This window comes from Heptranchias perlo, chromosome 40 (assembly GCF_035084215.1).
Source record: "Heptranchias perlo isolate sHepPer1 chromosome 40, sHepPer1.hap1, whole genome shotgun sequence".
Lineage (NCBI taxonomy): Eukaryota > Metazoa > Chordata > Chondrichthyes > Hexanchiformes > Hexanchidae > Heptranchias > Heptranchias perlo.
The window spans coordinates 1446736-1472037 of NC_090364.1; the positions used below are offsets into that span (position 1 = coordinate 1446736).

The 25302-nt window shown below is 41.0% G+C and overlaps 1 protein-coding gene and 1 long non-coding RNA gene across 9 annotated transcripts in view; one reads left to right on the forward strand and one right to left on the reverse strand.

The window, feature by feature from the left end:
- LOC137305464 (uncharacterized) overlaps window positions 1–21525 on the reverse strand; it is a 74665-nt gene extending 53140 nt beyond the window's left edge. For all 3 annotated transcript variants that reach the window (XR_010958716.1, XR_010958718.1, XR_010958717.1), the window contains exons 1-3: window positions 21225–21525; window positions 12026–12210; window positions 6339–6456 (exon numbers count right to left, since the gene is read on the reverse strand). This is a non-coding gene — a long non-coding RNA (uncharacterized lncRNA). The remainder of the gene's footprint in view (window positions 1–6338; window positions 6457–12025; window positions 12211–21224) is intronic.
- Window positions 1–25302, forward strand: part of LOC137305457 (RNA binding protein fox-1 homolog 2-like) — a 246542-nt gene that overhangs the window by 159558 nt on the left and 61682 nt on the right. For all 6 annotated transcript variants that reach the window (XM_067974292.1, XM_067974291.1, XM_067974295.1 and 3 more), the window contains exon 4: window positions 23309–23557. In XM_067974292.1, the coding sequence (XP_067830393.1) occupies window positions 23309–23557 (249 nt within the window). The remainder of the gene's footprint in view (window positions 1–23308; window positions 23558–25302) is intronic.

The following is a 25302-nucleotide window of genomic DNA, read 5'->3' on the forward strand; positions in this document are numbered from 1 at the left end:
CCCGACAACATCCCAGCTGTAGTGCTGAAGACTTGTGCTCCAGAACTAGCTGCGCCTCTAGCCAAGCTGTTCCAGTACAGCTACAACACTGGCATCCACCCGACAATGTGGAAAATTGCCCAGGTATGTCCTGTCCACAAAAAGCAGGACAAATCCAATCCAGCCAATTACCGCCTCATCAGTCTACTCTCAATCATCAGCAAAGTGATGGAAGGTGTCGTCGACAGAGCTATCAAGCAGCACTTACTCACCAATAACCTGCTCACCGATGCTCAGTTTGGGTTCCGCCAGGACCACTCGGCTCCAGACCTCATTACAGCCTTGGTCCAAATATGGACAAAAGAGCTGAATTCCAGAGGTGAGGTGAGAGTGACTGCCCTTGACATCAAGGCAGCATTTGACCGAGTGTGGCACCAAGGAGCCCTAGTAAAATTGAAGTCAATGGGAATCGGGGAAAACTCTCCAGTGGCTGGAGTCATACCTAGCACAAAGGAAGATGGTAGTGGTTGTTGGAGGCCAATCATCTCAGCCCCAGGGCATTGCTGCAGGAGTTCCTCAGGGCAGTGTCCTAGGCACAACCATCTTCAGCTGCTTCATCAATGACCTTCCCTCCATCATAAGGTCAGAAATGGGGATGTTCACTGATGACTGCACAGTGTTCAGTTCCATTCGCAACCCCTCAGATAATGAAGCAGTCCGAGCCTGCATGCAGCAAGACCTGGACAACATCCAGGCTTGGGCTCATAAGTGGCAAGTAACATTCGCGCCAGATAAGTGCCAGGCAATGACCATCTCCAACAAGAGAGAGTCTAACCACCTCCCCTTGACATTCAACGGCATTACCATCGCCGAATCCCCCACCATCAACATCCTGGGGGTCACCATTGAACAGAAACTTAACTGGACCAGCCATATAAATACTGTGGCTACGAGAGCAGGTCAGAGGCTGGGTATTCTGCGGCGAGTGACTCACCTCCTGACTCCCCAAAGCCTTTCCACCATCTACAAGGCACAAGTCAGGAGTGTAATGGAATACTCTCCACTTGCCTGGATGAGTGCAGCTCCAACAACACTCAAGAAGCTCGACACCATCCAAGATAAAGCAGCCCGCTTGATTGGCACCCCATCCACCACCCTAAACATTCACTCCCTTCACCACCGGCGCACTGTGGCTGCAGTGTGCACCATCCACAGGATGCACTGCAGCAACTCGCCAAGGCGTCTTCGACAGCACCTCCCAAACCCGCGACCTCTACCACCTAGAAGGACAAGGGCAGCAGGCGCATGGGAACAACACCACCTGCACGTTCCCCTCCAAGTCACACACCATCCCGACTTGGAAATATATCGCCGTTCCTTCATTGTCGCTGGGTCAAAATCCTGGAACTCCCTTCCTAACAGCACTGTGGGAGAACCGTCACCACACGGACTGCAGCGGTTCAAGAAGGCGGCTCACCACCACCTTCTCGAGGGCAATTAGGGATGGGCAATAAATGCCAGCCTTGCCAGCGACGCCCACATCCCGTGAACGAATAAAAAAAATTTTTAAAAATGTACCAGTGAGAGTAAGTGCCGAGAGGAGAAAGTTGCAAAAGAAGCAGAATGGTTGCCATGGGCTTCTGGATTTTGCAATTTCAAATTTGACACTTAATTTTTTTTAAGCAGTTGATCAAGAGCCATAAATGCAGAAAATGTGCAAACTAAGTGTGCTCATTATAATATCTGCATTGCAGGAGTGGGCAGAAATGAGCCGCTCCAATGTGATTGTTGGTTTGGAGCTAGGATTTGAGTATAGGTATCGCAGTTAACAGTCCAAAGCTGTCCATTGCACAGTAAATGGGCATCCATGAGGTGCTTTGAAGAACTGCTCTTTGTTCGAGTACCTTTTAATAACTTGCGTTTGGAAAAGGTGCTATGGTATCTGCTCAGTACAGTGTTTCACTGAATTGTTTCAGTCATCAAGAGATTAAAAAAGAAATTGAAGAAATTTGAGATATCTAAAAAGCAATGAGTTCAGATGATGTTTACATTCAGGTGGATTTCCAGTGAACAAACAGCTTGCCTTTGAGTTGGTTCAGGTCAATGTAAAGCTTTAAAGAACCTCGAGCCCCTAAATGAAGAAAACAATTTTCTTTATTTCCCAGAAGGTAGGTAAAATGTTAAATCTGAAATATCTAGCCTTGGCGTACTAAGCAGCTGCGAGTGGAAATACCGTCTTGATTCACCTCGGGGAGTGCTGGGAGAGCGCAGACATTGGGCTGGCTTTGCTGCTTTTTCTTTCTGTGAGGATCAGGTATCGGGTTAGGAGACAGTGGGGGGAGTGGCTAGTTGTGATTAATAGCCCATGGCATGCAAGGCGGAGCCCGCACGAGCCATCTGGCCAAGATCTGGGAGTTGCTGTAGGGGAGATAACAGGAGAGGAAAGCAGAGAGAAAAGAGAGGGGGCAATCTGTGCAGTCCGTGTCTGAAAGTCAAGCTAAAACGGGGATTACTCGCATTTGCTTTACTTGGTTTATGGAGAGAGAGACGATGGTTTCACAGGTACACCTTAGTGTTTTAAGCTGCTATTATCTGTAAATGTTTGTAGAAAGTGTGAGTTGAACCATGTGCCTGTGCTGTGCAGTTTGTATTTGTACGGAATGAATCATTGCTTCTATTGTGTGCCGAGCTCTGTTCGTTCTGCTGGTTATCAGGGAGGCTGCTTGCGTTCCTTGTGCTTTCCATATCCTCGGCCATCAAGACTTGTAAAATACACCAGAAAATCAAACCTTTTTAAAAAATAAATCAGTCTCTGTGATCAAGTTACTGAAAACTGTGGAATCATTTGAACAGACTAGGCTGAATGGTACAGTAAAAATACACAGATGGTTTAGTGCTGTGTAAAACCGGAGGTTCAGCAGTCTATTTATTTAAGGAACCCTTTCTCCTTGTCTGTATACTGCAGTCATCGAGACAAAGCACAGGATATTTAACCCTCTGACTGCTGAATTTGCTTCTCACATTAGTATATGTATAGTCTATTCTGTGCATTTACAGCAATCCTGTTAAGCAGTAATAGGATATGGTTCTCTACATTTCTCTATGTGCCATATGCTCTGAATAAACTAAAAACAGCCTTTCTGTTCTGAATCAGTATTACTGCCAAGGTCCTCTGTAGGGTCAAATAATTTGAAGGTTGGCAGCTCCCATCTTTCTATTCATATTTTGGGTTCATAAAAGATTACTATGTGCTATTGTAATCATTGAGAAGACTGCAATACATACATGTATGGAACATTTTGAGTTGGTTTGGTAATTCTCTCTTTTTCTTTTTAACTTCATATACCTGTCCAGTAAATGTGGATTTGTATTTGAGCAATTGGGTGTAGGCCCTTTCCCTACTGATCTTTAGCAAACACAAAAGATATCAGCTGGGGTTTTAAAAAAATATATATACAGACCCATTTATGCTTGAAAATTCAAGCTGACGCTATTAAGTCCTTTGAATACTGAGATTTTGTTTAACACAGTTTTGTAATTTTTGTAAAATGCTCTGTTGTTTTCCTAGCACTTTCTGCAGAGAATGCCACACACTTGTATGTTATTTCATCAATCACACAAAGGAGGAGAAAGAAGCAACAACAGTGCCTTCTGAAATCTCGGGAATGTGGTTTAGGAGGTATTTTATCCAATGCTTCAGATAGAAGCCTGCTGATTAAGGGCTTTATTGAAAGAAAATGGCATTTACAACACAACACTGCCATCGTCCACACAGTATCTCTATTACTTAAGAGAATTATTAAGTCATTCTTCATATTGTTTGAAAGAAAAGGGATTTTAATTTTGAGATACTAAAATTTTCGCTATACCGAGGGATATTTTTGAATTGAATGTAACTCATTATGATCCCCAACCCCCACCCTGGAATTTTGGTTGAGCTGTTATTTAGTTTCATGTCATTTGTAATTTATATCACATTCAGCGTAAAAGGTTTTACTGATTGTTCATTGAATGTAGTGACTGATTTTAAATTTCAACCGGCCCAGTGACTTTTAATTCAGACCTTAAAGCACTGAGTTTCTTTTTAAAAATTCATACAAGCTGTGAAAACAGTATAAATATGGAAAATGCAGTAAAATGTATGCTATTGTACTCTCGGTGTTTTACGTGCACTATAGGATTGCCAGGTATCAGCCTTGAGAATGATAGGGAAGGTGAAAAATTAGCAAAGGTTTCCACTCCTGATTGCTATTCAGTAATCCTCGCTGGAAATTGCATGTGTGTGTACTTGGATTGGGTTTGGCTATTATGGCTCTCTACGGTTGAATAGCTTGCTAACACCTACTGTCTAGGTTCACACATGAAGAATGGCCACTTCAGAGCAATATTAAAGGTTGCTGGCACATGGGAAGTTAGATCCCTGCAAGATTCAGCCTTTCAGAACAGGAGAAAACTGGAAAGAAAATTACCAAAGAGAGGAAGCATCGATTTCATTGTTGTTGGAGCAAAATTTTAAGTACATTCAAAACAAATGTTTTTATGATTTTGCTACACTTAACAGCCAGAGCAATTCTTCCCCTTGGTTATGTTGGATGATTAAAATCTACCCATTTTAAAGGAACAGTTTTAGTATCTTTTTTAAGGGCTGCTTTTGGAATTCCTGTAATTGAAATTAATGATTGATACTGGTTATCTTGGTAGCTGTAGGATATCTGCACAGGATTTGGCTTAATCCTCAGAGGAGGGGGGAAATCCTTGGCTGGTACTTGCTCAAAAGGTGCGGCTGTGTTTTTGGGTAGTTTTCAGATAGAAAACTGTACAATGTGTGCATTTACATGTGATTGATAAGTACACGTAATGTTTCCATTTCTTCACTATATGCTGATTGCTGAACATTTGCACGGCACAATTTTGTTATGCTTTCTCTTAAGTTGGATGCCAGTTTATTTTGTCCAATGCTTTTCCGGGGAGTGGCTCAATATAAGATTAGACAGTGTTCAGATGGATTGTGAAACAGCTCGTGAGCTAGGAAAATACTATCCCAGAAAGCTGATTTTGGGGAGTCTCAAACCTGATACTGCATCAGGTACAGCTAAGTAAAACCTAAGTTATGTATCTTAATAATTTTCTGAATTTATCAAAGAAATATGTCCCTGTCCCATGTTTGCTGTACTGGAGGTGTAAACTAAAATTCTTTTTTTGGGGGGTGTGTGTTGTGAGGGGGGGCGATGGGATGGAGAATATGTTGAAAATCTACAATCCTACCACCACATTTATATTAAGAAAACTTGTCACACTAGTAATCTGCTTACCACAGTCGAGATGTGCATTGAATTGGAAGAATTATACCGTATACTTTTGCCAAAGTGCTTCATGGCTGCTTAATTATAAGTGAAATGCTTACATGAAGGTACTACGTTCTTCTGTTAAAATTAAATATCCAGGAGAGATGGTGGGGCACTAAATTGGCGCTCCAACATGCTGCATTATCAAATTGTAGGAAGTTTGTTAGCACCCACAGCTTTCTACACACAGTGATGAGTTCTCACTCTGCCTTACTATTGCTGATAGAGCAGGAAGGAAAAAAAAATAAAATCAGCCATGCTACTCTGGTGCGCCTCCTAGCAGTCAGATCAGGAGATGCAATGACAATAAGAAAAGCAAGAGGTACAATATCACACTCCATGTTAACATATCAAGGAAAAGGACACGTTTACTCCCCCCCCCTCGCTATTCAATCGTGTAAGGCATCAACACCAAATAAGATCCTGTCCTCATCTAACCCCACATCAGAAACGGGTTACTGCATAACAATCAGTGGTAGGAACTTCAACTGATTTCCGCACCCCTCCTTTCTGTTCCTACATCAAGACCACTGTTCTGGCTGACACAAGCCAGCTCAGCACAGACTGGGGATGGAACGTGGGATCATCTGGTCTGTATGGCTTTGTGCTACACCAGGAAGTACCTTTTATCTACCAGCCAACAGACTGTGAAATCTGCTGCAGTCTGAGTTCTTGGTAGGTCTTAGATAATATTTTAAACACTTGCCATTGGGTGTAGGTCAGAGTTACTTTTTAAAATCTGAGCCCATGTCTTTATCCATTTAAAACAAAACAAGTGGTTTTCATTTGTTTTTACTCCTAACCTTCAGCCACAATGTGTTATATACATTGAACAATATGAACATTTTGCAGGGGTTTCAGTCTGCAGAAGTCCCAGCTGTATAATGAGTTATTCAACCGAGGGTGTATGTCTTGGCAAAGTTCTTTGAATTGGTTCCTACATTGGGAAATATTGCGAGTGTTTTCACCTTCATTAGAGTTCCGCAGTTGTCAACAGAAAAGGTTGTAGCTTACCTCTTAGATTGATATCTTTTGCTTATTTGAAACCGAATCATTGCATATACACAGCCTGTCGGAAAGCTGTATAGTGCCAGTGATGCAGCATCTTCAGTCCACTCAGTTATTGGAATTGCTATTATGCAGGTGGGACAAAAAATGAAGTCAGAATATCATTTTGAACTGCTGGCAAACTTCAGGCACTTAGTAAGATAATTACACAGAAACAGGCCATTCGGCCCAACTGGCCTATGCTGTTGTTTATGCTCTACACGAGCCTCCTCCCTCCCTATTTCATCTAACCCTGTCAACATATCCTTCCTTTCTCCCTCATGTGCTTATCAAGCTTCCCCTTAAATGCATCTATGCTATTCGCCACAACTACTCCTTGTAGCAAGTTCCACATTCTAACCACTCTTTGGGTAAAGAAGTTTCTCCTGAATTCCCTACTGGATTTATTAGTGACTATGTTATATTTATGACTCCTAGTTTTGGATTCCCCCACAAGCGGAAACATCTTCTCTGTTTACCCGATCAAATGCCTTTGTAATTTTAAAGACCTCTATTAGACCACCCCTCAGCCAGAAAAAGCAGCAAGCCTGAGGATTGGGAGCAGTTCAGAATTCAGCAAAGGGGGACAAAGAGATTGATTAGGAGGGGAAAAATAGAGTATGAGAGTAAACTAGCAGGGAACATAAAAACTGACTGTAAAAACTTCTATAAATATGTCAAGAGAAAAAGATTAGTGAAGACAAATGTAGGTCCCTTATAGTCAGAAATGGGGGAAATTATAATGGGGAACAAAGAAATGGCAGAACAATTAAACACATACTTTGGTTCTGTCTTCACAAAGGAGGACACAAATAACCTCCCAGAAATGTTAGGGAACCAAGGGTCTAGTGAGAGGGAGGAACCGAAGGAAACCAGTATTAGTAGAAAAATAGTGCTAGGGAAATTAATGGGGCTAAAGGCTGACAAATCCCCAGGGCCTGATGATCTATATCCCAGAGTACTAAAGGAAATGGCCCTGGAAATAGTGGATGCATTGGTGATCATCTTCCAAAATTCTATAGACTCTGGAACGGTTCCTACAGATTGGAGGGTGGCAAATGTAACCCCACTACTTAAAAAGGGAGGGAGAGAAAAAACAGGGAATTACAGACCAGTTAGCCTAACATTAATACTGGGGAAAATGCTAGAGTCTATTATAAAAGATGTGATAACAGAACACTTGGAGGGCATTAACGGGATTGGACAAAGTCAGCATGGGTTTATGAAAGGGAAATCATGCTTAATAAATCTAGTGGACTTTTGAGGATGTAACTAGTAGAATAGATAGGGGAGAACCAGTGGATGTGGTGTACTTGGATTTTCAGAAGGCTTTTGATAAGGTCCCACACAAGAGGTTAGTGTGCAAAATTAAAGCACATGGGATTGGGGGGAATATACTGGCATGGATTGAGAATTGGTTGACAGACAGAAAACAGAGTAGGAATAAACGGGTCTTTTTCTGGGTGGCAGGCAGTGACTAGTGGGGTACCGCAGGGATCAGTGCTTGGGCCCCAGCTATTCACGATATATATCAATGATTTGGATGAGGGAACGGAATTAACATTTCCAAGTTTGCAGACGACACAAAGCTGGGGTGGAATGTGAGCTGTGAGGAGGATGGAAAGAGGCTCCATTGTGATTTAGACAAGTTGGGTGAGTGGGCAAGAACATGGCAGATGCAGTATGACGTGGATAAATGTGAGGTTATCCAGTTTGGTTGTAAAAACAGAAAGGCAGATTATTATCTGAATGGTGATAGATTGGGAAAAGGGGAGGTGCAACGAGACCTGGGTGTCCCTGTACACCAGTCGCTGAAAGCGAGCATTCAGGTGCAGCAAGCAGTTAGGAAGGCGAATGGTATGTTGGCCTTCATTGCAAGAGGATTTGAGTACAGGAGCAGGGATGTCTTACTGCAGTTGTACAGGACCTTGGGGAGACCACATCTGGAGTATTGTGTGCAGTTTTGGTCTCCTTGTCTGAGGAAGGATGTCCTTGCGATGGAGGGAGTGCAACGAAGGTTTACCAGACTGATTCCTGGGATGGCAGGACTGACGTAGGAGGAGAGATTGGGTCGACTTAGGCCTATATTCACTAGAGTTTAGAAGACTGAGAGGTGATCTCTTCGAAACATATAAAATTCGAACAGGGGGACTAGACAGACTAGATGCAGGGGGGATGTTCCTGATGGCTGGGGAGTCCAGAACCAGGGGTCACAGTCTCAGGATACGGGATGTGCCGTTTAGAACTGAGATGAGGAGAAATTTCTTCACTCAGAGGGTGGTGAACCTGTGGAATTCTCTACCACTGAAGGCAGTGGAGGCCAAGTCATTAGATGTATTCAAGAAGGAGATAGATATATTTCTTAATGCTAAAGGGATCAAGGGATATGGGAAAAAAGCGGGAACATGGTACTGAGTTAGACGATCAGCCATGATCATTTTGAATGGCGGAGCAGGTCCGAAGGGCCAATTGGCCTATTCTTGCTCCTATTTTCTATGTTTTGTCCCTTAGGCCCAGCATGTTCAGTCTTTCCTGATAGTTACAACCTCTCAGTTCTGGATTGTTGGTGCCATATCTGAAATTTCCTATTTTAACACAAGAAGAGTTTGTTTTTCTAGTGCCTTATTACATCTCTTAAACATCTCAAAGTGCTTCACATACATTGAATTACTTTGAAATGCAATAACTATTATAATGTGGGCAAATGTGGATACCATTTTATATACAGCAAGGTTAAACAAACAGCAATGAGATGAATGACCAGTTAATCTCTTTTTGGTCCTGGTGGTGGTTGCCCAAGGGATCTTCAGCATCCACCTGAGCAACTGGAACAGGTATATGGGGCATCAGTTTAACATTCTAGCTGAAGGGCAGCACCCCTGACAATCTAGCACTCCGTCAATACTGCAGTGTCACTCTAGATTATGTGCTCAAATTAGGCCTGAACCCATAACCTTCTGACTAGATGAGAGAGTAAGATGACACACGGTAGCATTGAAATGGATTGATACGAAAAATTGAAGTATAATGTTCCTAATGGTATCAGTGTTGGGCTGTGTAATGTCTTTGTTTACAAGCCATTACAAGAAAGTTACTGAATGAACATAGGACTCCCAAGCTAGTAATTAGAATCATGCAGCACAAAAGGAGGATATTCATCCCATCATGCCAGTGCCTGCTCTTTGATAGAGCTATCCAATTAGTCCCACTCCCCTGCTTTACTTTCATAACCCTGCAAATTTTTCCTTTTCAAGTATATATGCAATTCCCTTTTGAAAGTTACTATTGAATCTGCTTCCACCACCCTTTCAGGCAGTGCATTCCAGATCATAACAACTCGCTGTGTAAAAAATTTTCTCCTCATGTCCCCTCTATTCTTTTGCCAATTACCTTAGATCTGTGTTCTCTAGTTGCTGACCCTCCTGCCAGTGGAAATAGTTTCTCCTTAATTACTCTTATCAAAACCCTTGAAGAAATTGATGAAAAGTGGTTGCATTTTAGAAATTCTCCAATGTTATATTTCAGCTCTGTTAAGGGGACCTGCTCAGTGTGTGTCTTTGATTGCTATACTGTAAATTACCAGTTATTGAGGTATTTCAGGTTACTGTAGTGATAAAGGTATGAAGAGTAATCTAATCATTTTTTTTACAAATTTGTATTTAATCAGAACTAACCAACTAACTATTGCTGAGAATAAAATTCTTCTGAGTGAAGAATTGAAGAGACTTTGATCTGGTCCGCCATCCTGCCAAATGGACCTCTTAGAAACGGTGGTGAATTCTCTTCATAATGTTCTAGGGAAATTCAGCTTGTGAAAGGAAACACATGGCATAAATGGTGACTTTAAATGTTGGCATTTTAAGCAGTTTTTCAACATCGATCACTCCCAGCCAGTGGATTAATCCATAGCTGTGGTCAAGGCTCTACGTAATTAGTCTGCAGGAAATGTGATTCAAGCAGGGCAACCTGGATGCTGATAATTTAGACATTCAATTAAAGGCAAGCCCTGCATTCCACTCCCCATTTTGAATGTTCAGACCTGCCAGGATAGATTCCAGCAGTGACCTCAAAATGGTCTCTAGTGCTGAGGTGATGATCATTGATCCTAGGAAAACACAGAATCAGTATTAAATTATTTCCCTGATCTCAAAGGGAAATGATCTTCATGAAGAAGTGGTTGGAAAATGTATTTGCTTGGGAAGGAAGAAGAACTCTGTCATTTTTCTCAACAGGGTACATTGGCCTCTAGTGGCCTCACTACTGGACTAGTAACCCAGAGGTTAAGAGCTCAAATCTCACCTCGTTATGAAATTGAATTCAACTGGTTCACTAATGTCCTTCAGGAAAGCTAACCAGCCACCCCTACCCAGTCTGGCCTACATGTGATTCAAGTCTCACGCTACATAGTTGAATGTTAATGTCCTCAGGGCAACTGAGGGCGGGCAGTAACATGGACATGACACTGCCTTGCCAGTGTCACCCATATGCCAAGAACAAATTTCAAAAAGTGTCAGTGATGACGTGCCTTGATTCGATTTACATCTGTGTGTTTTTTGATTGTAAACAAGTAATAAAAGCTCGCCAATACCTTTTGTGAAGACAGTCCCCTGAATGTAAGTAACTGATTCCTAAGCAAAATTTTTCTGTATCAGCTGAACTTAGTATGTTGGAGAAATGTATCCCTGATACCACGAGGAACATTTCTGTGTGGGGGAAAATGAGCCATGTACAGTTTACTGGCAGCATCATTCAAGAGATGAGAAGAGATTAGGTCTTGTTTTCCTTTTGAGGCTAAGCTAGGTTGGCCAGTACTTGAATGACATCCCTTTATAAAAATGAGTTGTTTATATTTCAGGATTTTCAACTTTGGTCAGATCTACAAAGGGGTGGAGCGGCCAGTGTTGACTTGTTTAAACACAGCCCTCAAAGTATGTTGCTGTTTATGCACTATTTCCAACAGACAAATTTAACCTTTCCTTTACCCGCCTTCCATCTCCACTTCAACTTAACACTACAAAAGAGAGTGGGAAAGAAAACAAAATATAGCATCTAGTTAAAGTTTCTCATTTGCTAAATTTCAGTTATTGTCCTTTGAAATTCATGGGATTGGAGCAGTCACAAGTTCTCACTGAACTGTATTGTCAAAGAAATTACTGGCATCGTGCAAGTTGTGACCTCATAGGCTTCAAACTAGAGGGCTAAAAGCATGGGCTGTCTGTCATTTGAACTTCCTTGCCTCAGCTGTCAGTTTTTCACCTGGGTCACAAGCTGGCTAGTAGAAAGAAATGACAGCTTCTGTGGGGGGTGGGGGAATTAATGGACAGGAAGATTTTCTGTTGGTTCACTTAAATCATTCTGCTTTTTTGCTGATTACAAATTATTAGTGGTAGGTTGTAGGCTAGATGATTCCACCCTCCTGTTCCAATAAACATACGTAGCAGCAAAGGGTCCTGGGTCTCGGGAGGAGAAAGTAGGGTGATGACATGTTAATGGAATTGATGAAAGTGTCTGTGTATTCGCAATCCAGTCATTAGAAAGTGGCTACTTCAGATTTGGATAATTGTTGTGCATTTGTTTCAGAAAAACATTTCACAGATGTGTGTAGCAGCAGTGTTAACATTCCCAGTGGAGCAAATCCATCCCAGACTACTTACTCATGTCTGAATACAATATCATTCAGCTCTGTATGAGCCTCTGGGATGCTGGAGTCAGTCAGATAAACATAAATGGTTTTGAGGATAGACCCAGATTGGGAGAGTAGAAGGGTTCATGGTTGTTTTCTCCTTTTCATCCAGTTGGAATCAGCCCCTTCAGTTACATTTCCAGTAACCATTTATTCCTGTTAGTTCAGTTGCATAGAAAAAAACAGTCATCCTGGACAAAATGCATTACATTTCAAACAGTAGCAAAGCTTGTATTTACTGAATATGTGGTTTAAATTTGATCCTTTTATTACCCTAGAAAATCAAACATCCTGAATCCTATGTTTGGATGCAATATCCGAGCTACTATCAAGGATAGTTTATTAATATCTTTAAGTTTATCCATATACTTCAGCTCGTCCAAAACTGTGCTGCCTGTATCCTAACTCGCACCAAGTCCCATTCACCCATCATCCCTTTGCTCGCTGACCTACATTCTGGTCCGGGAACGCCTCCATTTTTAAAATTCTCATCCTTTGTTTTCAAATCCCTCCATGGTCTCGCCCCTCCCTATTTCTGTAACCTCCTCCAGCACCACAACCCTCCGAGATCTCTGCACTCCTCCAATTCTTGCCTCTTGCGCATCCCCGATTTTAATCGCTCCACCGTTGGTGGCCGTGCCTTCAGCTGCCTAGGCCCTAAGCTCTGGAATTCCCTCCCTAAACTTCTCCACCTCTCTCTCTTCCTTTAAGGAGCTCCTCAAAACTTACCTCTTTGACCAAGCTTTTGGTCACCTGTCCTAATAACTCCTTATGTGGCTCAGTGTTAAATTTCGTTTGAAAATTGATCCTGTGAATGCCTTGGGATGTTTTACTATGTTAAAGGCGCTATATAAATGCAAGTTGTTGTTTAGTCTTTTAAAACCTCTTGAATGAAAGTGACCAAGTGGTGCAGGCATTTCTGCACAATGCTGCTGAGGTGCTGGGTTCAAATTGCAGCCGTGTTCCAACATTTACTCCTAGCCTTCCCCTAGATGATGAATTCCTAGTCTTGGCTGGGTTGTTGAGAACAGCACTCAGCATAGATGCAGTTCTATTGTTCTACAGTCAGGACTTGGGGAAAATAGGGTGAAATTTAGATTGTTCAAATTTGAATCGTTGGTAGTACACATGTTTTTAGTTGAAAGATTTTTTTAAAAAATGCAACATACAGTTCTTTCAAAAAGAAACTTTTCCAACTCCCTTTTCTAACCATGCAAGAAACCACACAGAAAGTAATTGAACTGGAATTGCTTGACTGGCTGGTGAGGCATGAAGACTGGTAGAAGCCATTGCAATCTTCTCAGTTCTGATTAAATTATCTGGCAGTCTGAATGGGGTGGATTCACCAACCAGAGTTGGTGCTTCTGTATGCTCAAAGTCGCATTCTAATGTGGCTGTACAGCATAAATGAGTTACGAGATGAAGTGGCTGCGCTGAATGAAGTAGGTGTGCAAGCGTTGCAAACACTTCAGCTTTCTTTCTCATAGGGGGCGCAGTAAACATCTGGTAGTTTCTTGTGAGACAATTGGTCCAAAATGTGATGGACCTCTTGTTACATTGATGTAACTGCCACTTTTCTCTGTGTAAATTGTATGTAAGATTTTATGCTGTGTGGGGAAGTGTTAGGAGTGTGGGGAAGTGTTAAGAGTGAGATTTATGGTAGAGCAGAATGAGGCAAATCACAACCCCGTTAAAACGCGGAGAGCTGTTGCATTAAATACGTCAAAATGGTTTGCATTTTTTAGACCAAAATGATCAAGCATGACTCCAGGGTTGAACAAAATATTGAACACTGCTGAAAAAAGGCAATTGTTGGAAGTGAGATGTTTCTTTTAAGACCCACCAAATTCTAAACAAGATAGTAGTTTTCTTGAACTTTTAAAGGTTGAATTGCATATGCAAATTAGGTGCTGCTAGATATGAACTGATGGACTGTTCATTGGAACAAGTGCTGATCTATGAATATGAAGTTGAATGAATTGTACAGACATAAACAGCACTAAACTGAGGTCTATTGAAGCACAAAGTCTCCAAAGTAAGGAAGGTAAGATTATTAAATATCATTCTTCTCCTTCATCCCCACAAAGACTCAGTGGCTTACTGCATTTATTATACGATGCATAACTGAGCCATACAGCCCTGGAAGGTTCCAAGTTTGATTCCTAGTCCGTGATGAGTTTGCAGGGTGCTACAATTGCACTCAATGTTCCCTGGCTGGGGAGGAGGAAAAAACCTCATCACTATCCAGCAACCTGCACAGGAGTGCACGTGTAGGTGTCGAGCCAGGATATTGTTGGACTTGGCTCTAATGAATTCCATCTTCAAACTGAACACTGGCCGTCGCTATGCACATTCATAAATGAAGAGTAGTAACTTAAGCAAAGTACTAGGCTACTGTTGCCTGTGAGTCTGTACCCCAGTATGTTTAAATGGCACGTAGGTGGCACCGCATGTTTATACCTTTTGATTCTTTGTGTGTCCTACTTTTTACTGATTATTTTGTCAAGAAGCCAGGTGCTTCCTTACAGGTAGAGAAAACTGAAAGCGCGAGATCCCTTGACTGCTACCACACCTCATCCAGCCGGCACTGCAACCTTGGCAGAGGGCTGGCAGCAGCTCTTTTGGTAACCTTCTTGTGTTTGAGAATAGTGCATAGCGGGGGAGCCGTAGAAGAAGGATGAATTGCACAAAATGTGTTCATTAAACTGCCAGGAATAATCTGAGACTTTCAAAATTAGGAAGTCTTTGGGGAACTAGGAAGACTTTGCCTTGTCTATAAATATAGCAGAGTTCTGAATATGAGACTAAATATTATTTCAAATAAATGTGTCCCTCTCTACTTTTCTTCCTAGCTCCACCCTTTTATTCTGGAGTCCTAGTGTTCATATTAAAATGGGTTAATTAGGAATTGTGGATCACTGAAAAATTGTTTACTTTGGCAAATTTAATGCAGCTTTTTCCAGGAAAGTTTTACTTTTTTCTTTAATGATTATGATGGCAAAGGATTACTATAGTAGCTTGGTTGCAAGAACAGTGCAAGTCTGCTACCACCCACTGCAAAATAATACGAGCAATGAAGTGTGAAATCCTAGTTAGGAGGGGAAGGTGCGACGTATTTAACCATTTCTTCTTGGATACAACTGACACTAACACTAATAAAATACAAACATCCATGAATAAAATAGTTTGTATTAAAAAAATTGCTGATATCTGTAAAGTTAAATTTTGTGCAGAGAAAATTTGGCATATTAGTAATCCAGACATCTTGGAAGTGAATCTACTGCAGCAGTGGAAAATTCTGCATGACGCATGCTGAAATGTGTTTTTCATTAGTGACTGCCTTTGGCAAATGCTGTGAATTTCTTTACCATTGCTGCTGGAGCTCTTTATGCAGTTAACTCTATCTGTACGAAACTTTTTTTAAATTTTTACTTTTGTGTTCTTCTGTATTAGTGATATCTCAAAGTAAATTTCTTGAGAAAGAGTTAGAGCCTCAGTGAAATTGAAACCCCAATGCCAGTTACCATTTAAAATGTCTAACTTCTGTTGGTGAGTTTTGACTGCCAGATGGAGTGCCTCATGGTAATGGAACACACTATTCTGAGAAGGAAATCAGCGCCACAAAGCATGGCTCATATCAGCTAAGATGGAGTTACGTGGGCAGTGAAAAATATGTCACAAAGCCATTCCTCCTTCCTCTCTTCCCTGCCCCCCCTCCCCCCACCCCATCCCACTGTCTATAGAAAAACATCACTGCAACAAGAATGAACAGCATAAGATATGGAATGAGTATTCAATGCATCAATGCCGTTATGGTGATCATCCAATTCTGAACTTCAGTATTTCATAAAATAGCTGCTCTCCTATGACTGAGCAAATGCACCGCCTAGTGAGATACTGAACTGTTTAGAAACCTATTTAAGGTTTGATCTCTGGTCTATACGGAGTCAGTGAATTTAAACTGGTTAGCAGGGAAGGCATCGCAATCGATTTCAGCGCCCTGGACTCTACGGAATGACAGAGCTCCCACTCCTGATGGTCATCCAGTGATTCTCTAGTAAGTGAATTGTGTAATGTAAATGAGGTTTCTACATTATCTTCATTTTTCAAGTGGCTGTCATTTATAAGATCTACACTTCAGACGTTCAGCCTCTAAAAAGCAGCACTAAACAAGATTGCTGCTGTTATTGTTGGCAGTATTCTGCTAAGACTATTTCAAGGCCCTTTTCCTTTATATCGATTTTGAAAGAAGCAATGCCAAAATGACCTTCATGGAGCACTCTCCTACATTTATATTGTAGAAGATGAATAGACTGTAATTTTCTAAGTCAGCCTCCAACGGCCTACGGAGGAGTGCAGGCAAATGACAATATAAAAGATTATTTGAATCAACTCTGCAAACTTAAAAAAATTTGAATTTTGTTAGTTTGAGATTTGACATTGTACCAGTTCTGTGCATCAGTGTGCTTGTGTCATGGTGCTGGTTTGAGTTCAGATGCAAGTGTGCTGACTCACTGAGCTGGCTCAACATATTGGGTGTTCCAGTGGCAAAACGCAAGGCACACAGCAAACATGGGCTATGGTCTGTGGCAATCGGGCTGTTTATTTTCAGGATTACCATTAATGATGGGAAAGGGGAGGAAGATGAGGAAACTACAGTTGTGTACAGCAGTTACCCAGCTGAAGTGGTGACTCTCTTTGAAGCAACATTTTGGCTCAGAAGCAAACCAGAATGAGGCTATTGCATCTGCCACTGTATCAGGCCCTAAGGGGAAAAAAATGACTTGCATCCATATAATGCTTTATCACAAATTCAGGCCATCACAAAATGTTCCACAGCAAATGAATTGCTGTTGAAGTGCAGTCATCACAGCAGCCGTTTTGCACATAGCAAGTTCCTGCACACAATAAATGATCGTTTAATCGGTTTTGGTATTGGTTGAGGGAGAAATGTTGGCAAATGGGATGTGGGCGAAATCCCTGTTCCAATTCAAATAGCGTCATCTGAAAGACAGCACTTCTAACATTAGAGCATCCCCTCAGTTCCTTATTGAAGTATCAGCCCAGATTATGTGCTCAAGTCATGGAGTGGGGCTTGAACACACAACCTTCTGACTCAGAAGCAAAAGTGCCACCAGTTGAGTCAAGTCAGAGTGCAAAATGGCTAATTAAGCAAGCTGCACTAAGCGTATGCTACCTTAACCATGCTTAATTTAAGAAAAAACCCATCAGAAGATCGAAGATGAGAACTAGTAATTACACTAAGAAGAATGAATGCAGTGAGGATAGATAAAAGCTGGCATATTGCAGTTCTATATTTAACACATTTTCCTTATTGGGCATGACATTAACTGAATTTAGTTAGCGTTGATTTCAGTGGATGTCGTCACAAAATACAGTTTCACTTTTATGATGGAATTGCTGGTAATTATTTGTTGGATATTTGATTTAGTGGAGCCTAAATTTATAGAATCTGATTGAGGGAAAACCCTCAGTAATTTTGTCCACTGTTGTGCTGCAACCCTATTCCTTCTTTGTAAAGGAATGATGACTGTGATTAAGGCATGTTGTTCTTTTGTGTAAAGTCTTCATCATTCCCACCTCCCTCCCCAGGACTCAGAGAGAGAGAGAATCGATCCCTTGTTTAGCGGTGGTTGTGCTGATTATGATGCCAGAGTTGAATGAAGTATCAGAGACTGGTCACATTGTCTGCTTCCGGACGCTTATTGTCCTGTTTTGTTTTTTTAATGATTGGACTATGAATCTCTTAAGTAGCAGCCACTAGAGAAAATAAATTCAGTTAACTCACAAAAAAAGCTAAACCGCTCTCGCCTTGCTACCAAAAGACAGAGTGATAGTGTAAACCCACAAATATTTTAGTTTCTTTTATGTTGTATGAAACTTGTTCTAGTGTCTCTGGTTCCCCGGAAGTCCAGCCAGCTGCAAGGTGAATGTAAAACTACATGAACTCACTAAGATCGGTGGCTGGGAAGGCCTCCATAAAAAGAGGACTTCCCAGCTGCCAGTCTGTGAGTCCCAGCAGCTTACATTCAGCTTCACAAGACCTGCACAAACCAGTAGCAATAGCCGGGGTCTCACGCAATTTAAAAGCAGCTTTAAAGGAATGCTTCCTTTCGATAGTCTGAAATAACTGGTTTGTAAGGAAGAGCAAAATGAGATAAATCTAGTGTTAATGCAAAAGAAAATCAAGCAGAATATAGAAAATATAGTGGGGAAGCAAAAAGAAGGAAACTAGAAAGGCTAAGAGATGGCATAAAGACAGGCATTAACTTAAAGGGAAATAGTAAAAGATTTAATAAACACTAGGTAAAAGTATAGTTGAAGAAAAGTTAAGGCTGATCAGAGATGGAAAAGGAAATCTTATGGGGGATGAAGGAATGATGGAGATATTAAATGAGTACTTTGCTTCTGATTTTACCGAAGAGTGTGGTAGTGGGAAAGAAAAGGGTACAAGAGAAAGAAATAGAGCAATGAGATAAGATCATTATAGATAAGGAAGGAGTGCTGTAAAATTGGTGGAACTCAATAGAAAAGTCATCAGGCCCTGATGGCTGCATCCTAGAATGTGGAAAGTCAGAGAGGAAATAGCAGAGGTTCTGACCACAACCTTTCAAATATGTTGTCTATGGAAGTTCTATCCGAAGACTCGAGGATTACCCATATGATGCCTCTCTGCAAAAAGGAAGAAAGGAATAAACCAGATAACCGCAGACCAGTCAGCCTAATGTCGGTAGTGGGAAAGCTCCTAGAGGCCATAATACAGGATAAAAGATATGGGTAAATTAAGGATAGCCAGCCTGTCATTTTACATAGAATTAAAAGAACATACAGCACAGAAACAGGCCATTCAGCACAACAGGTCCATGTCACTGTTTATGCTCCATACGAGCCTCCTCCCACCCTTCTTCATCTAACCCTATCAGCATAACCTTCTATTCCTTTCTCCCTAATGTGTTTATCTAGCTTCTCCTTAAATGCATCTATGCTAGTCGCCTCAACTACTCCTTACGGTAGCGAGTTCCACATTCTAACCACTCTCTTGGTAAAGAAGTTTCTCCTGAATTTCCTATTGGATTTATGGCCTCTAGTTCTGGTCTCCCCCACAAGTGGAAACATCTTCTCTATATGTACCCTATCAAACCTTTTCATAATTTTAAAGACCTCTATCCGGTTACCCCTCAGTCTTCTCTTTTCTAGAGAAAAGAGCCCCAGCCTGTTCAATCTTTCCTGATCGGTATAACCTCAGTTCTGGTGTCATCCTAGTAAATCTTTTTTGCACCTTCTCCAGTGCCTCTGTATCCTTTTTATAATATGGAGACCAGAACTGTTCATAGTCCTCCAAGAGTGGTTTAACCAAGGTTCTATATAAGTTTAATATAACTTCTCTGTTTTTCAATTCTATCCCTCTAGAAATGAACCCCAGTGCTTGATTTGCTATTTTTATGGCCTTATTAACCTGCGTCGATACTTTTAGTGTTTTGCATATCTGTACCCCCAGATTTCTCTGCCCCATTTAGACTCTTATTTCCCAAGGAATAAGGCCTGCTTATTCTTCCTACCAAAATGTACCACCTCACACTATATTGAAATTCATTTGCCAGTTACACGCCCATTCTGCAAGTTTATTAATGTCGTCTTGTATTTTGTCGCAGTCCTCCTCAGTATACCCCCGCCCCCCCCACCGAATTTGGTGCCGTCCGCAAATTTTGAAATTGTACTTCCAATCCCCGAGTCCAAATCGTTTATGTAAATGATGAACAACAGTGGTCCCTGCATCAATCCTTGTGGAACATCACTTCCCACCTTCCGCCAGCCTGAGTAACTACCCTTAACCCCTACTCTCTTTCTGTTTGTAGCCAGCTTGCTATCCATTCTGCTATCTGCCCCCTGACTCCAAATGCTCTGACCTTAGTCATGAGTTTATTATGTGGTACCTTATCAAAGGCCTGTTGTTAATCCAAATATATTACATCTACTACAATTCCCTTGTCTACCCTTTCTGTTACTTTTTCAAAGAATTCAGTACAGTTGGTCAAGCATGATCTTCCCTTTTGAAATCTGTGCCGAAAATATAATTCTTTATTATATTTTCGGTTTCTAGATGTTTTTCCATTACTTCTCTGAGTAAAAATTCTATTATCTTTCCTACCACTGATGTTAAGCTAATTGGTCTATATTTCCCTGGACTTATTCTGTCTCCCTTTTTAAGTATAGCAATCACATCAGCTGTCCGCCAGTCCTCTGGCACTATTTCCTTTTCTATTGAATTTTTATATACATGTAACAATGCCTCTGCTATCTCTTCCCTAACTTCTTTTAATATTCGCGAATGCAATCCATTTTAGTGAATTTTCACAGTACCTTTTCCATGGCTGTATTATTTTTCCTATAACATGGTGCCCGGAACTGCACACAGTACTTCATCTGTGGCCTAACTAATGTCTTGTACAAATTCAACATCATGTTCTGGCTTTTGTATTCAATGCCCCTATATATAAAACCCCAAATTCCACTTCCCTTCTTACAGTCTTTTCTACCTGCACTCCCACTTATAAAGATTTATGTATTTGAACCCATATATCTCTATTCCTCATTAAGAATGTTAATATTCAGGGTATACTTCCTTTCACTGTTCTTTGTCCCAAAATGTACTACTTCACTTTTCTCTGCATTGAACTGCATCTGCTGCCCTATCTATTAACCTGTCAATCCCCTTGCATTCTTCCCCACAGTTTACTATACACTCTCGTCTGGTATAAGAAACTTCCATTTCAACTACGTCCAAATCATTTATTATATAAAATAGCTCTCAGCACAGATCTCTGAGGCACAATGTTACCTTAATGTTACTAATTTGAAAAATATCTGTTTTGGAAAAACTCTTGTGTTCTATCCCTAAGCTATCTCTTCATTCATGCAGTTGCATTCCTTTTACTACCATGTGCCTTCATTTTATAACGAGTCTTTTCTCAAATACCATCCGAAAATACATATATACAACATCCTCTGTATTCCCTCTTATGATTTCCACAAAAAATTCAGTTAAATTATACGTGCCGACCTGCCCTTAATAAATCCATGCTGATTAGTCTGTACCTTTCTAAGCATTCAGTAATTTCATCCTGTATTATGGACTGCTACAAGTTTACCTGCTGCGATCTGCGTGATGCGGATGAGCCTTTTCCTTCAGAGAATTTTCAGTTGGATTTCCACATTGAAGGAACGATCCAATATTACGAAGAAAATGCTGTGTATGGGTATGGACACTGTCATTAATTTGTTCTGGCTGGACAGTGTTTAATGCCATGTGATGGAGCACTGTATTATTGCTCATAGGATCTGATTTTTCAATCCCAGCCTCCACTGTCACAGAAGGGGAGAATGTGAATTATCAGTTTTCACTGTCAATTATATCTGTTAAAAGCATCTCAATGCTAGTAGAATTGTATCCCCGCCCCAGTTGCATGATAAACAAGTGTATTTTTAATGTTTTCTTCTGAAAACACAAGATTCAACAGTTGCTAGGCAACAAAACAACTCATGATCCAGAATCTAATGAGGGCCAGTAAAGTCTCTGGACTCTGTCAGCTTGTGATAAATTAGTGACTTTGTTTTGTCTTCCAGCACGTAGTGGCTGCTTATTTTAATATTATACGAATAAAATCTTTCTGACCCTTCCTATCAGACCTTCCAATTCCTTAAGGATCCAATGTGGAGCACCTTATGCACTATATGTAACCAAAATGTTCAGGGATTCATGTCTAGTTTTAGTTTAGATTCATTTTGGCCAACTGCCTTATACTGAGTTGTTTTCTCTTCTGTTTGGTCATGCCAACAGAGATGCAATCCAGATTTGAGATTAGGGGGAGGGGAAATATCTAAAAGGTTTTTTCAAGTCTTGTTCCAGACGGGGAGTTGGGACTTTGAACTTCCAACTGTCTTCCCCCCCACCCCCGGCTCTCCACCTTAATGTTACTAATTTGAAAAATAACTGTTTTGGAAAAACTCTTGTGTTCTATCCCCAAGCTATCTTGTTCATTCATGCAGTTGCATTCCTTTTACTACCATGTGCCTTCATTTTACAACAAGTCTTTTCTTAGACCATCTGAAAATACATATATACAACATCCTCTGTATTCCCTCTTATGATTTCCACAAAAAATTCAGTTAAATTATATATGCCGACCTGCCCTTAATAAATCTCTTAGTATGCTCCAAACCTTGCATCCATAAATATTGTACTTTCTCATCTCTTCAGTATGATGGTGTTGTTGCCATTCTCATCAGTCAAATGTTGGAAACAGTGCTGGATTTTATAACATGGGTTTTCAACTACAACAACCTGGGAATGTGTCAATATCTGCAGGGGATCCCACACAGTAATGTTTGAAAACCACTGCTTAACATCACCACATTTTTTTCATACCAGAATAACATATTATACTGTATGTTATACACAGTTACTGTATTGGAGTCTGTCACTGAGTGCAGCATGATACTGCCATTTGCAAGACATTCATGAGCAATAAGACCGGTGTCCTCTGAACATTTTCATTGTGTTATTGACCTGTAGTACACACCAAACCAGTTGTGTATGACCAAAGATAAGTCTGTACTGAAAGCAACAGTTGTATATCGTCAATCTGAGACCGTGTTACAAAGTGAAATGGTTGCTGCACAGTGCTGTTAACTCTTTGTATTGCCTCTTTGTGTTTCAAAACTAAATAGAACAGTATTTCTGATCTAAATGTTTGGAAATATCTTCTGCCAAGGAATAAAAATAGAAAGTGCTGGAAATCCACAGGAGGTCTGTCAGCATCTGAAAAGAAAAAAAGACAGGTTAAGGTTTCAGGTTAAGGCCCTTTGTCCTGAGGGTTCCCTGAAAGACATTAACCTGTCAATTCTCTTCGCAAATGCGACTGACCTGCTGTGTATTTTCAATATTTTTTTTACTGGATTTCAGATTTTCAACATTTGCGGTTTTTCTCTTTAGCTCTACTTGAGACAGGTCATTATTCCTAAAATTCTTGGTAATTTCTAAAATGTCTGGTGTGTTAGAAATAAGCAGACATTTTGCTGCAGTAGTCTGGAGAGAATAAATCTTGCAGGATTGTTATTGGTGTCTAAATGTGATCATGTCAGTCAGGTCATTGAATACTGCACATTTAAACCCTGTCCAAGGATGTCATGAGAAACAATCCTCAAATGTCATTTTTCATTCATCTTTCTTCAGGGTAGCCAGGAGCCAGCAGCCACCCCAGACGCTATGGTACAGCCGTACGCTACAGTTCCATTCCCTCCCCCTCCTCCTCCTCCTCCACAGAATGGAATTCCAACAGAATACACTGTTCCACACACTCAGGACTACACAGGCCAGACGCCAGTCCCAGACCATACTCTGAATATCTACGCATCCAGTCAGACCCTTGGGGAACAGAGTGGCACAAATGCCAATGTGCAGCCTGTATCTGGAACCGCCACAGTAAGTCAAAATCCAGGCTTTAGTCTTCATCCTACACAGTAATGAGATGCAAAAGGTTAAATTTCATATATCAAGTTATTTTAATATCAGCACAAGCTTACTATCACAACCACAGCAAAAATCAATTATTTAGAGCCCATGGTTTTACAAATGGGCAATCATGCCATTTTTATATTCCATTTATGGAAGTAATTTCATAATTGATTAGCTGTAGCTATTGCTGAATGGTCGATCTTGCACTGCAGGGCAGATTTGGTGACCACAGTCAAAAATTTGCAAGACTTTAAAGCAAATGCACAGTTGATGCAAATTTACATTTGTGACTTTTTCAATTTGTGCCCGATGTTTGGGAAGGCCAGCTATGGTGAGAGTGCATTGTCTGTTTGTGTGGGTCAGCCAGCCCGCAGCAAGAGCCAAGGTCATCCACATTATGTAAATGCTGCCAACAGAATCCATAATAGCTTTTCAGATGGTGGCACTTTCTATCTGAGGCACCCAGCAAAACCCTTGGTCAGTGAGGGATTTACTGGTTCCAAGGGCACGGGTGTCAAGCTGTTGGCACCACAGGGTTGTCTCTATATGGGCTTTTGCAGTCTGAGGCAATCTAGTAGTATGAACAGTCCTTGGAAACACACAAAACTCTCCACTGTAGTACATTGGAAACATTTTATGACATTAAGCCATAGTAGTAGTTTGTATATGCTAGAGTAAACGGTCATAATTGATTGAAAGTAGCCTACACCCAAATGAAGTGCTCCCCTCCAATGTTCATGCTTTTGTTTAACCCTGTCACTTGCTGCCCCTGACACCCGTCCACACTTTTTGCTAATTTAAACATAGGCCAACTCATTTGTAAATAGCTGTTCACTCGTATTTGCACCTTCTAGACCATTCAGGGGTGATGTCAGAAAGCACTTCTTCACAAAAAGGGCAGTGGAAATCTGGAATGACTTCCCCCCCCCCCCCCCCCCAAAAAAGCTGTTGAGGCTGGGGGTCAATTGAAAATTTCAAAACTGAGATTGATAGATTTTTGTTAGGCAAGGATATTAAGGGTTATTGGAACCAAAGCGGGTAAATGGAGTTAAGATGCAGATCAGCAATGATCTAATTGAATGGCGGAACAGGCTCAAGGGGCTGAATGGCCAATTTCTGTGCCTATGTTCCCAAGGGTGTAGATTTGTATACAACCTCATCCCAATCCATTGTCCATTTTTTTACCGTAAATGGGTGAGCTTGGGAGTTCACTTCAAAGTCCTGCTCTATGATAAAAATTGGGGCAGTTTCATCATCAAGATAACAGATGTCTGATTTGCCTGAATTTTCATTTAACTTCAACAACTGTTATTGTACATTTATACGACAGCTTAGAAATGAGCTCATAATTAACTCATCTGATTCACATCTCATCTTCACACCCACCACTACTGTCTCAAGCGCTTAACTGTTGGATGTTGGGAAATCAGAACAGATCAATTCTCAGAACAGCCCCAGTTTTCTGCTGTGAAATTATATCTACTAAATCCTTTAGGTGGTTATTTGCTAATATTAAAGCAGTACATATGAGATATTTGATGGTCTGGGTGTGGAGTAAACTGTGCTGACTTGAACACTAGTAAGATCATTTGTAAAATTAATTTTTTTTGTTGCTCCTTTTGTACTTTCAATGCACTGCAAAGGTCCCAACTCTAAATGCCTGCAAATATCCTGATGTGGAGATGCCGGTGATGGACTGGGGTTGACAATTG